Source organism: Perkinsus marinus (genome assembly GCF_000006405.1).
Source record: "Perkinsus marinus ATCC 50983 genomic scaffold scf_1104296948416, whole genome shotgun sequence".
NCBI classification, from domain to species: Eukaryota; Perkinsozoa; order Perkinsida; family Perkinsidae; genus Perkinsus; species Perkinsus marinus.
Genome location: NW_003210205.1, coordinates 1,226 through 13,918, shown reverse-complemented (window position 1 = coordinate 13,918; position 12,693 = coordinate 1,226). Strand labels below are relative to the sequence as shown.

Genomic DNA, 12,693 nt, shown 5'->3' with positions numbered 1-12,693 from the left:
ACATTATGGGAACGGAAGCATTCGTTGATCTCAGAGATGTAAGCACTTCCCTTTACGATCCACATCGAAGGCAGCAAGCTGCAACACTTGGGCGCCGGACTTCTGAGCCAAGTTAGTAGGAGCATCGAACACCTTAACAACAGTGTTTCGAGTAGCCATGGTCTCATCAATGAGAGTCTGGTAAAGCTTCTGTACTTCAACAGATCTCTCCTGAAGGAATCGAGGGGTAGCCACAAGATGGAGATCGGTCTCATCCATCATTTCCTCGAACTTGACACTGGAGTCAAACTGTTGTTTATCAACAACAAAGACGCCAAGAGGGAACTTTCCTTCAGGCATGGGAGGCTTCTCAGACTTGAGGAAGGTGATAGAGAAGCCACAATCCTGAGCAGTGTTGATGTACTCGGCAACCTTGGCATCAGTGATGGCGATCTTCTCAGGCTCCATAGTGGTGAGATAGAAAGCCGAATCCGCATCCTCAATCTCGAAGTGGATATAGTCAGACTGAGTAGCCTGAGCAACCTTCTTAGCAGCGATAAGGCAATGAAGGTGTCTGGCAATCTGAGCACTGGTGAAGTGCTTGAAGTAGCTAGGGTGAAGGCCGAGCTCAGCAAAGTAGTAAACAATCTCTTGCCAAAGAGAGCCGGCAGCAAGTACACCTTCCTTGATGATGATAGAGAAGACCTGAGTCATCTTAGTTTCCAAATCCTCAGGGGTCAGGGAGATGTTAGTGTTCTTCACCTGCTCCTTCAAAGCTTCCTCATTCTCAGGGGAGAGATAACACACACCACCGTCACACTTGAGGTCGAGCTGACTGAGCACTTCCTTGATGTCATTGTGCTGGTTCACCACGGCATCATGGATAGGAAGCATACCGAAACGATCAGTCTTGAGTTGAGCTCCCTCATCCAACAAGTATTGGACAGCATCCATATGCCCACCGGCAGCAGCCAAATGAAGAGGAGTCCTCTTATCATAGTCTTGAACATTAACAGACAGATCAGAGTTGCTGGACAATAGATCCTTCATGCGGTTGATATCGCCCTCATAGGCAGCCTCAAGAAACGGAGAAACAACACTTGTCGTCGATGAATCCATATTAGTGATCTTATAAAAATAGAAACTACAGAAGGATTAGACTTGCGAGAACCTTTAGTATATACCTACTGTACTGCTACAATTAGTCAGACCAGAATGAACTACCTAGCTTTAGCCACCACAGCGATCACAGCTACTGGATTCCTAAGCTTGCAAAACTACCTAGAGAACACTTCAGTGGAACAGATAATAGACGATTCTGCAGAATAAGAAGCCAGAAAAGGTTCACAACTATGAGTAAATCGTCAACTGACCGCCCAGAATGACCGAACACACATGAAGACTGCTCGTACCAGGGAGCCAGATTCGCTATCATGAAATAACTCCCGGGGACATCTCTCGAGTCACAGTCCTGACGAGTTCAACGGTGAGGGTCTAAAAATGGGTTAACCCTTTCGCTGGGCCACATGGCAATGCTTGGTGGTCGGCCATGTCAGACCTATAAGGGCCTTCGTCTGAACGAGGATTAACTGTCTCTTTCACAACAATCCTGTTGGACGAAATACACTCAAATTGATGTCTATTTTATTCCACGTTGGTAAACCAAGATCTTCGTACTCCATAAGCTCCTTTCGAACATTGGAACATCTGAAACTATTGAGTACCCCAACACGTTGCTTCCTCGAAAGGTAATTGGGACAGTCTGGTGGCCTCTTAGACGCTGCTACTGGCTTGATTAATCCAGGGGGACAGCTTGCACAATGAGCAACCTTCTCTTGGACATGTTTGAGCTCCCGAACTTACCTTCGTTATCTTCACGGTCGCGCTGATATCCTCGAACTCGCTCGAGAAAAGAACTGTAAAGCAAGTGGAGACCTCCCCCCAATTGTCCTCAGGTAGTCATTTATCATAATTTCAGATATCGTGCCCAGAGCGATCTTAGCGCCTAGAGCCGCCCCGCCCGGAGAAATTGATTGTACTGAGGCATAGCTCAGGGTGGCATAGCCGCCCCGCCCGGAGAAATTGATTGTAGTAAGGCATAGCTCAGGGTGGCATAGCCGCCCCGCCCGGAGAAATTGATTGTAGTAAGGCATAGCTCAGGGTGGCATAGCCGTCTCGCTGTAGTCAGGGATGCCCCGCAGTCGGTGCACCTCCGATGAAGCAGTAGAGAATCCGATTCGACGAGTATTCCAATGATGAAGCTGTCAAATACACAGAAGATAGGACCATCTTTCTTCACGATTTCCTTACAACAATCTTACAACCTGGACAAGAACAGCGTGTAAGATGTGCTTCAGCCACGTCGCTGGAAGGGCGAGCGACAAATACGTGCACGGACACGTGATCCCTAATGACACTTAACACAATGACCGTGCAACGTTCCACTTGACTAGACCCTGTAACAGTTTCAATATATAGTGGAAATGTTACAACAACTGCTACTTATAATAATAGTGACGTTGTAACCGTGACCGAACACCGCTGCGAATATATGGTGTGACCTTTACATGACACATGGAAGTTATCGTACTACCATGAGACGGCCATCACTATGCATTCAAGAGCGATATGTGAAGGAAAGGCATATAGAGGAATGTAAGCGAGACCTGCGCGCCCAATTTCACATCCACTTCTGCTTTCTGTAAAGGAAGAAAATGAGACTCGTTATTGTAAGCAGAAGCAACCAAAAATACAGGTACCCGTGAGACCACAATAGCTCGGGCATTCCTGGCTTTCCCGTTAAGGGGTCCTGGAAGTTCATACCATAAACCCCTGTAAGAAATTGCCCGGGAACAAATGTTGTTGTTACTAAAGTGAGGACATATAGAATATTACTCGTCCTAGACTCACAATACTGCCGATACTGCTCAAGCATCATCCTGGCATTCTCTCTTAAAGCTAACGATTCTTCCAGGAATTGATGAGTGTTGCTACGAATATCCGAGGTGTACATCTGCGAGTCGGGACTCCAATGTCTGTAGCTCACAGCCGTCTCCAGGACATCTAGGACAGGCCTCACCATTCGATAGAGTTGGCCCAGCTGCCTGACGATCTTCCGCAGTCTTTTGACATCCTTCTGATAGAACTTATCCATCTCTCTATCGAGCCTCCTCTGCAGCACGGACAGAGACGCATCGTAAGCTTGACCCACCAATATGTAGTCTTCAGTGATATCGCACAATATCTTGAAGAGTAAGGTATGTGTATCACCAGTTCTCACATTGCTGTACGAAGTCTTGAGGTTTCCCAGAGCACTACGGAAGATACTCATATCGTACGACATCGTCTCCCAATCTGTGATAGTATGCGTCAGAGTTCGGAATCTCGTCCGTATGCGGGTGTCAGCGGTCGACTCTGCCTTCTCCTCGTCAACAGTCTCCTCGCTCGGTGGTCTCCTGCTCCACCAATGCTTCTTCATCTTACCCCCACTACCTTTCACATCCTCATCATCCCGATCGGTACCGGTTTTGCAGAGCGTTACCCACTCGCTGGAAAAACTGATGAGGGTACCACCTTCCGCTTTACCCGTTACGAACATCGCCAAGTTGCACTGCTCGACTTCTACTTTTACAATGGGAGGTTCAACAGTCTTATCAACTTTAGGGAAATCCTTCCGGAGCTTCTGCCTCCTCCAGGACTGCCATGGCCGCAAGGTATCACGGCTCGTCTGAGTCAATCGCAGTACAGGAATAATGATAATTGACCACAACGGCGGATTCTTCCGAGTTATTCGCGTCTCTCCGCGGCCAGTTGGCCGGTAACCAAAAATGTGATCCACTTTAGCCCCTTCTCGCCATAACGTGAAAACGTCCAATACAAACCGAGGGTCCAAACCATACTTGATAGCCAAGCCCAGCACTGCAGCCTGCGATGGATCGTGAGAATGGAGCCAGCGGACCCGGAATGGTTTCTGGATCTTCTTAGTGTTGATCACTCGGGACATTGCGGTCGGTCGGAACAGGAATGACACTGGATCCTCCAAGGGGTTTCGGCTGTAGAGAAAGTCCTCTCGGTATTCGTGAATGTGTATTCTGATTTGCTTCGCCTGCTCAGGTGCATGAAGTAGAGCTGCCATCCTCAGACACTTGAGTGCCGCCATGAACTCCGGAGGTTTGATAATGCGCTCTTCAGGGTTCTCCTCCAAGGTTCCTTTAGGGTCTCGGCTCGCCAGAATCTCACATAGTTCATGGAAAGCCAGATCGGACTCTCCTGAATGTTTCGTGTACAGAGCTTGCTGCCGAAGACCACGGGCAACTTCGGATGGCGACATCTCCGAATCGTGATCTTGATCGAACATATCGAACTGAGAAGAGAGTATCACTGAATATCAGAGATCGTATCAGAATGCACCGGAAGAGGAACCCCGAATATCGACAAGGCTGCAGTTATATTACCACTCTAAGCATGCCAGTTGCTGTACAGTCGAAGTACCGCAAGAGCGATTCAAGGTTGGGGCCTGCGTCGCCGCAATACACTGGTTGGTCATAACCTAGTCTCTCCACCATGGACAGCCAATACTCAGAATCATATTGAACGGCCACTACGGACGACTGGACTCGCTCACTTACACGGGGTAGACGAGCTGAAAGTAAGAAGAGGATAACGAGGGGGTGCGCGCTGCCGCACTGCTGTAGCAACGTAAAATTTGCGAAAGGCCAGTTGCACAATGAGCATATCCGCTAGGGATATAAAGGTTCGTCTACGACCAGAACATTGTAGGTATTTCGGAACTCGATTATCCTGCTGCAGATTAAAACTCTTGAATCAATCAATCAGACTTCGTAGTAGGAACTCATAGTACGACTTGAGATCTCGACACGCATCCCTGAAAATCTTTGATCTGATGTCCGAGTCTGTAAAGCAACCGGTGTGCCCATTCGGCGACTGCAAGCACACTTTTTGAGGTGCTGCACCGCGAGTCGAGAGGTTAAATTTGGAGATTCTCAGATCACAAACCGAGCTGTATTATAGACTTCGTTAGACATGATTCCTTGCGAATGAACGCACTTCCTTTCAATATACTCGGAAAAGGTAAAGAAGAAGAGGAGATAGACCGTTGAAACCTTAACCCCTATGCTAAGCTCTCCCTCTACTACCTTCAACGGGTATGTCAATGCCGTTTTGAGGGCCTTCCTCAGTAGATTCGCTGTCACCAACGTGGAGCCTAGGGTGGAGCTCCTCTTCAGTCCCTCTGTCAATCTCCCGGCAACCTACAGTCGATTGGCTAGATGCGAACATTCAAATAAGTAGAAGAAAACATAAAGCCTGATACACCATTTTCCTGAGAGAGAGGATGAACAAGTCCAACATGTCACGAATGAACTCACTAAGCTTGACTTATCCTCGACCAAGTTGAGGCTTGAACAAAACAGTTCATCCAAATTCCACACGAGGCTCCTCAAGTGCCTAGGCGTAAACAGGCTGGACGAACCAGAGTGAAATTGGGAGTAGAGCACAGACTAGAACCTCATTCCTTTTATTGGAGAGATTTTTTGGAGCTAGTCGCGTGCGATGATCACAGGACCATGGCTAGTCATGATTCAAGACCGTTTGTCTCCCGGACCGGTGGCGCAAACAGACGGTGTCACCAAAGTTGGTGTCCTAAATCACTAAAAGTCTCGTGCGCCCAGAGCTTTCAAGCCTACACTCCTCAAGTTGCCGTTCGCCGCAGACACCAGGGTCAGTGACACCGTCTGAACGTACCCGGACGGGTCGTTGATTCGACATTAGCCTAAAACTGGTCCGACCGTCGCCGAAAGGTGTATGAAAGAGCATGCACGAATAATCGTCTGCTTTCAGCTTGCTCAAGGTTCCATCGGTATACATTCTTCCATTTCTTCATAGATCAAAACTTAACTAGGCCCTAATCAATTCATTTATTCCCTCTCTCCGCTTGATACGCACGGTGCGACGCGGTTGGGGAGGCGCTTGGTTTCGAAGCGCGTGAGCAGTAACTGCCGATGCTATATCCCCGATAGCAGTAACCGGTCACGAGATCCTATTGATACTAATGACTAGCACGAGACAACACCTTGAATGATATAGTTCATTGCGGGCATAGCGGCCCCACTCACAAAATAGATTTCTGAATGGTGCAGTTCATTGTGGGCATAGCGGCCCCACTCACAAAATAGATTTCTATATGGTGCAGTTCATTGCGGGTATAGCGGCCCCACTCACGAAATAGATTTCTGAATGGCGCAGTTCATTGTGGGCATAGCGGCTCCACTCACAAAATATATTTCTGAATGGTGTATCTCATTGCGGGCATAGCGGCCCCGCTTGCTAGATAGATTTCTAAATGGTATAACGCATCGCGGACATAGCGGCCCTGCACAACCCATAGGCTTCTTCATGGCATAGTTTGTCGCGGGCATAACGGCCCCTCTCGCCGAGTAGATTCCTCAGTATGGTGTCTGGTATCTACTACTAACAATGTTGCCGCAATACAACTCTGCGACTCGGCTTCTGATCTGTGAATCTCTTGTAAGACATGAATGAATTCCCCACAGCTGCTCGCCAGAAGCTACCGTCGAGACCCCCGTTGATTCGACACTCGCAGTTTCTCGTTTGACACTTGTGAAACAATGACACTCTGACGGGGATCAACCCAGTGAAACGTCGAGTATGGTGGAAATGACATCAAGACAGTTCGTAACAATGGTAGGACATCTGATACTAATGGGCAACCGCCAATACGAAATATCAGCGGACTCGGAGAAAAGGGCATCACGGCTATCATTCGATGCAGTTGCCACGGCCAGACCAGGGCGCGACCGTGGGCGAAAAAGATTAGGAAAACGCCAACGAGCGTGAGTGAAGTAACTGAGTAGCCAAGATATCTAGTCTGGGCGGCTTAGATCCACTTTTTCTTTCGGTAGAGAAAGAAGATAAGACTCGTGATTGTGAGCAGAAGCAACCAAAAGTACAAGTATCCATAATTCCACATCAGCTCGGGCATTCCCGGATCACCTGTTAAGGGATTCTGGAAATTCATACCGTAAATGCCCGTCAAAAACTGTCCGGGAACGAAGATTGTTGTGACCAAAGTGAGGACATAAACAATATTGCTCGTCCTAGACTCACAATACTGCCGATACTGTTCGAGCATCATCCTCGCATTCTCTCTCAATGCCAATGATTCCTCCAGGAATTGATGAGTGTTGCTACGAATATCCGAGGTGTACATCTGCGAGTCGGGACTCCAATGTCTGTAGCCCACAGCCGTCTCCAGGACATCTAGGACAGGCCTCACCATTCGATAGAGTTGGCCCAGCTGCCTGACGATCTTCCGCAGTCTTTTGACATCCTTCTGATAGAACTTATCCATCTCTCTATCGAGCCTCCTCTGCAGCACGGACAGAGACGCATCGTAAGCTTGACCCACCAATATGTAGTCTTCAGTGATATCGCACAATACCTTGAAGAGTAAGGTATGTGTATCACCAGTTCTCACATTGCTGTACGAAGTCTTGAGGTTTCCCAGAGCATTACGGAAGATACTCATATCGTACGACATCGTCTCCCAATCTGTGATAGTATGCGTCAGAGTTCGGAATCTCGTCCGTATGCGGGTGTCAGCGGTCGACTCTGCCTTCTCCTCGTCAACAGTCTCCTCGCTCGGTGTTCTCCTGCTCCACCAATGCTTCTTCATCTTACCCCCACTACCTTTCACATCCTCATCATCCCGATCGGTACCGGTTTTGCAGAGCGTTACCCACTCGCTGGAGAAACTGATGAGGGTACCACCTTCCGCTTTACCCGTTACAAACATCGCCAAGTTGCACTGCTCGACTTCCACTTTTACGATCGGGGGTGCAACAGTCTTATCAACTTTCGGCAAATCCTTCCGGAGCTTCTGCCTCCTCCAGGACTGCCATGGCCGCAAGGTATCACGGCTCGTCTGAGTCAATCGCAGTACAGGAATGATGATAATTGACCACAACGGCGGATTCTTCCGAGTTATTCGCGTCTCTCCGCGGCCAGTTGGCCTGTAACCAAAAATGTGATCCACTTTAGCCCCTTCTCGCCATAACGTAAAAACGTCCAATACAAACCGAGGGTCCAAACCATACTTGATAGCCAAGCCCAGCACTGCAGCCTGCGACGGATCGTGAGAATGGAGCCAGCGGACCCTGAATGGTTTCTGAATCTTCTTAGTGTTAAGCACTCTGGACATTGCGGTCGGTCGAAAAAGGAACGACACTGGATCCTCCAAGGGGTTTCGGCTGTAGAGAAAGTCCTCTCGATATTCGTAAATGTGAATTCTGATTTGCTTCGCCTGCTCAGGCGCATGGAGCAGAGCTGCCATCCTCAGACATTTGAGAGCTGCTACGAACTCTGGAGGCTTGATAATGCGCTCTTCGGGGTTCTCCTCCATAGTTCCATCGGGACCGCGGCTTGTGAGAATGCCGCATAGTTCATGAAAGGCTACATCAGATTCAGCAGAATGTTTGGTGTACAGAGCTTGCTGTCGGAGACCACGGGCAACTTCGGATGGCGACATCTCCAAATCGTGATCTTGATCGAACATATCGAACTGAGAAGAGAGCATCACTGATCACCACGAGAATCGTCAAAATGCTAATTAGAGAACAATCTCCCGTATTATTACCACTCTAAGCATGCCGGTTGCCGTACAGTCGAAGTACCGCAAGAGGGATTCAAGGTTGGGGCCCGCGTCGCCGCAATACACTGCTTGGTCATAACCTAGTCTCTCCACCATGGACAGCCAATACTCAGAATCGTATTGAACGGCTACTACAGATGGCTGAACCTTGTCACTCACACGGGGTAGCCGAGCTAAGAAGAACGACAGCAATACTCAAATAAGGTCCGAAACACCCAACACGAGATACTGTCGAGATATCAGTGACTTTACGAATTTTTTTTCACCTCCCAGTCGTGTTATCCAATCCTAGTACTCTCGGAGAGGTTCCTTTTTTGGCTATTCCTTGTGAGTTTAATTAAGTGCGTCATGTACTGTAGGTTAAGCCGACAACAACCTGAAGCCCCCTCACTACCATCTTTGTATTCCTGTTCGTCCGAGCCCTTCTGAGAATTAGTAGCTCCTCCATCGCTTGGTTCCTTCTCATCGGACAGCTCGATAACATCATTGCCCACTCTCAACCCGTCTGGTCGACTACGAGTTAAGTAGTTCTCCTGTCTAAATGCAGCGGCGACGGGAAGATCCGGGTTAGGCTTAGGGAAAAGATCCTCTTCCGTAGCTCTCGACGATGCATCACTCATAAGAGAAACATAACTTAACTCAGAGACATCGGGTCATATTACTCCTGAGACATCTCAGAGAACCATCTGCTCTGAAAAGAGCACCAATAATTTGAGCGAGAGACCTCAGTATCCATTGGACGGTAGTAACAGTGATGTGCGCATTGGTGCCAGCCTCACTGGACTCAGTGGAGCCGTATAGCTTGAAGCTCAACACGACGGCGATAGTAATGTCCAGAAACACGTGAACATCATAGGACACCTTCCTTCCTCAGCAGCTGACCTTTAGCTGTTTTGATTTGGGGCTCTAACGCTCTACCCACCAGCCGGTTCCATCGATCTCGAGCCTTATTCTTCCACTGCTTAGGTTGAGGTACCAATTTACCCTCATAGAACATACTGACCGAAAAGAGGATCAACGGAATGCTAGGAAAAAACTGCTATCCGATGGCAGGCAGAGGATCGGGTAAGACCTGCATTACACATGTTTGTTGGCTATAGGGTCGTGCTTCCTCAGCGCCATTCTCAAGTCCTTCTTGGTGGGTGACTTGTCCGTGACAAAGCGATATCCCGTCTGTGCTGCTGAATACATAATAACCGTCTGAAACACGCATGAAACCACGCAAACCACATGCACGACGTTCTCGAAGAGTGGAACGGATACTTACGATCCGTTGCGACTTGGTCCGGAAAAGAGGACTCGAGACGGATAGCATCGAATGAGAGCCGAAATTGAAGTCCCGAGCGGGAAACTAACTCACACATCTGCGGTTCGGGTTCACCAAGTCAGATAGTCAGAAGGACTTCCCCATTGCAGCCAGTCCCTTTTCCACAAATATGACATCGATCGCTCCGCTAGCACGCACTCGCCGCTTGATACACGTACTCCCGTCGCAGGATTATTAATGTTCGAACAACCCAAGACTCACAGAATTCGGAGGCTTAATATAGACTCGGAATATAATGAGCATGCAGATGACGGCTGCGAGCCTGCGACATTGAGCCGGGCTCAACGAGCCTCCAGTAGGCCGACCGAAATATGCCGGAGCAACATGCACCGGCTGAGGACCACTGTAATGAGTGGAATTCGAGCGACGCATCCTTTGACAACTCAGCGCGTCTTGACCACTGATGCTGCCTTTTTGCACGAAGATTCATTTCCGAGTCCTTGTGATCGCTCTAATCTCCTTCTCGAGTATATCGGGAACAATTGCTTCGAATTTCAGTATTATCCTGATAACAAATGTATCCCATTATAACAATTATCGTCCTTGCGAGCTCCGGCACTGGAGTGGCATCACTCTGGATCCCCCAGTGGGTATGGCTGCGGCCGGCGATCAGCTGGACCTAAGCGGGATAGTCCTCGACCCCCCAGTGGAACCGACGACTGCCGGGAGCCCGATTGATTGGAGCGGTATCACTATTGAGCCTCCAATCGATCCGGCGACCGGCGGAAGCCAGGTGGACTGGAGTGGTGTCAGCTTGGAGGCTCCCGTGAGCACGACCACTGGGGGCAATCCGGACTGGTCCAACGACACTCCTGAAGACCAGGGGAGTACAGCGACGGAGCAGCCGAACAATAATAAGTAAGTTTACTCATCACTTGGCGATCTTCGTAATCTTCTGAATTTCCTTCAGGACTGCGACGTCCGACAACAAGTCGCCTCCCAACGACTCCAGTACATGTGGTTGCTCAACCACCCTACTGGGGGTCGTCCTGGGCGCAGCTGTGGTCGGCCTCCTCGCTAGCTGCGTCCAGTTGTGGCTGCTCAAGAGGCTGTTAGGGCGGACATCCACGTCGACGTTGGAGAATGTGGATCTTGAACGGGGAAACAGGTAGGGAAACGTAGCCGTGAACAACTCTCTGATCATCAGTGATGCAAGTAACAACCTGTAATAGTCATGAGTCTCAGATACAGCCATGGAACAGACGTGGCGTGTATAAAGGGCGTGTCAATTGGCCTCTAACATGCCTACCATTGCATGCTGGATATGAAAGTTGTAAAAGTGAACCTATTGCGTTAAAAACACACATCAGCTGAATTCGGACTTGACCATCAATTCGTATGTTGCGCTGAGTCAGCGCTCGCCCCCCCAAGATGCATCTTGGCATGTGACGAATCGGTAGCCAAAGCACAATAACCATCTGAGAATCTCAGACTGAGATCAACTCATGCTCCTAGGCGAAATGCACGATACCTACGCTACCTACGCAATACCACGAATAGACGCCAACACGAATGATCAGCTGTGACTTCGGCGTTCATCGAGATCACGGCATGAAATGGATCGATGGACATACGGACTCTCCGACAGAGCTGAGTTTTGAGAACTCAAGGCCAGCAGACCTCCCGAAAGTTTCGGGAGGTGGGCCGAAACTCTGGATCCCGAAACTGACAGTAAGTATGAGCATGATCTTAACACACTGCAACCGCTGCCAACTGCACGCTGCAATGAGCTTTAAACCACTCCACCACGCGACTAGCTCGCTCTCCTTTCTCGAAGCCATCACGAGCAGCCTCTTCTGAGTTTACCCGAGCTGCCTGGTTCGCGGTTATAGTGACGTCCAGTATGAAGGGCATGACCTTGGCCTAAAATGCTACATAGTAAACCAACGATAACCTGGAAGACAGCCCAACCAGTTAAACTACCTCGATTTCGTAGTGGCAGCCCATCATCCGCAAAATGGCTGCTACGTCCAAATGAAACCCGCTGGATACCGGAAAATACATCGCGTCGAAGCTGTCGTCAGATATTACTAATGTCCCCATGATGATGATTCATCATTGATGCTAAAAGGATCACCCGGCTAAAAGGATACAGGTAGTATTCATCATTGATGAATACTACCTGTAGCCTTTTAGCCATTATATACATCCAAAACTCATCCTCACATGTACTATTGTCACCAACAGCACTGACGAAACGAACAATATCACGATGTGATACATCCCCGAGATGGTCGCATACACGGTCAGAAAAGCCTCTGACATCCTGAAAAGACCCGGTAATAGACAGACTCAAGATCTGACGCGAATAAACGACCGAATCCTACCGCGACACTCCCTCTCTAACGACCATAAAATCACCTGGAGACCTCATGATGGTTTGCAAGCATGACATAGCAAAATTAGACATTATAAATGTCAACATCCAATTACGAATAATGATTCATAATTGATAATGGCGCCCGTTTGTCAACAAAATAAGATGTCACGGATGAATAATAGCCAGGAACGGATGTTGTACTTACCGGAACGGTTCTGGCCCAAAACCGTTCCGGTAAGTACCTGCAAGTATTCCTCGGAACTTCTGGGGATTACTTGCTGTTCCAAGGGTCCGACTCCCCTTCGAGAACGGTAGAGGCATTTTCAGAGAGAATGTTGATTCAGCATTGTTGAATATCAATGTTTTCACAATCAGGAG

At 48.7% G+C, this 12,693-nt stretch overlaps 6 protein-coding genes across 6 annotated transcripts; 1 reads left to right on the top strand and 5 right to left on the bottom strand.

Annotated features, from left to right (window-relative positions):
- Positions 1-30: 30 nt before the first annotated feature.
- On the bottom strand, positions 31-1,103 carry Pmar_PMAR005690 (ankyrin repeat small protein, putative; the record flags this gene model as incomplete). The annotated part of the gene is made up of 1 exon (XM_002778717.1): positions 31-1,103. Exon 1 carries the CDS (start codon positions 1,096-1,098, stop codon positions 31-33), a length of 1,068 nt encoding a protein of 355 aa, XP_002778763.1. The 5' UTR covers positions 1,099-1,103.
- A 1,317-nt stretch (positions 1,104-2,420) lies between these two features.
- Positions 2,421-5,306, bottom strand: Pmar_PMAR005689 (magnesium and cobalt transport protein, putative). Its single transcript, XM_002778716.1, has 3 exons — positions 5,136-5,306; positions 4,434-4,621; positions 2,421-4,342 (listed from the first exon to the last, which is right to left on the bottom strand). Exons 1-3 carry the CDS (start codon positions 5,275-5,277, stop codon positions 2,660-2,662), a joined length of 2,013 nt encoding a protein of 670 aa, XP_002778762.1. The 5' UTR covers positions 5,278-5,306; the 3' UTR covers positions 2,421-2,659.
- Positions 5,307-6,895: 1,589 nt separating this feature from the next.
- On the bottom strand, positions 6,896-8,593 carry Pmar_PMAR005688 (magnesium and cobalt transport protein, putative; the record flags this gene model as incomplete). Its single annotated transcript, XM_002778715.1, has 1 exon — positions 6,896-8,593. One exon carries the CDS (start codon positions 8,591-8,593, stop codon positions 6,896-6,898), a length of 1,698 nt encoding a protein of 565 aa, XP_002778761.1.
- Positions 8,594-9,518: 925 nt separating this feature from the next.
- On the bottom strand, positions 9,519-9,859 carry Pmar_PMAR005687 (conserved hypothetical protein; the record flags this gene model as incomplete). Its single annotated transcript, XM_002778714.1, has 2 exons — positions 9,519-9,666; positions 9,750-9,859. The coding sequence occupies 2 exons, from the start codon at positions 9,857-9,859 to the stop codon at positions 9,519-9,521; spliced, it is 258 nt and encodes an 85-aa protein (XP_002778760.1).
- A 728-nt stretch (positions 9,860-10,587) lies between these two features.
- Positions 10,588-10,857, top strand: Pmar_PMAR005686 (hypothetical protein; the record flags this gene model as incomplete). Its single annotated transcript, XM_002778713.1, has 1 exon — positions 10,588-10,857. One exon carries the CDS (start codon positions 10,588-10,590, stop codon positions 10,855-10,857), a length of 270 nt encoding a protein of 89 aa, XP_002778759.1.
- An 827-nt stretch (positions 10,858-11,684) lies between these two features.
- On the bottom strand, positions 11,685-12,184 carry Pmar_PMAR005685 (hypothetical protein; the record flags this gene model as incomplete). Its single annotated transcript, XM_002778712.1, has 2 exons — positions 11,685-11,858; positions 12,118-12,184. Coding segments are annotated over 2 exons (241 nt in total), but the record flags the coding sequence as incomplete, so codon positions are not given.
- Positions 12,185-12,693: the final 509 nt, after the last annotated feature.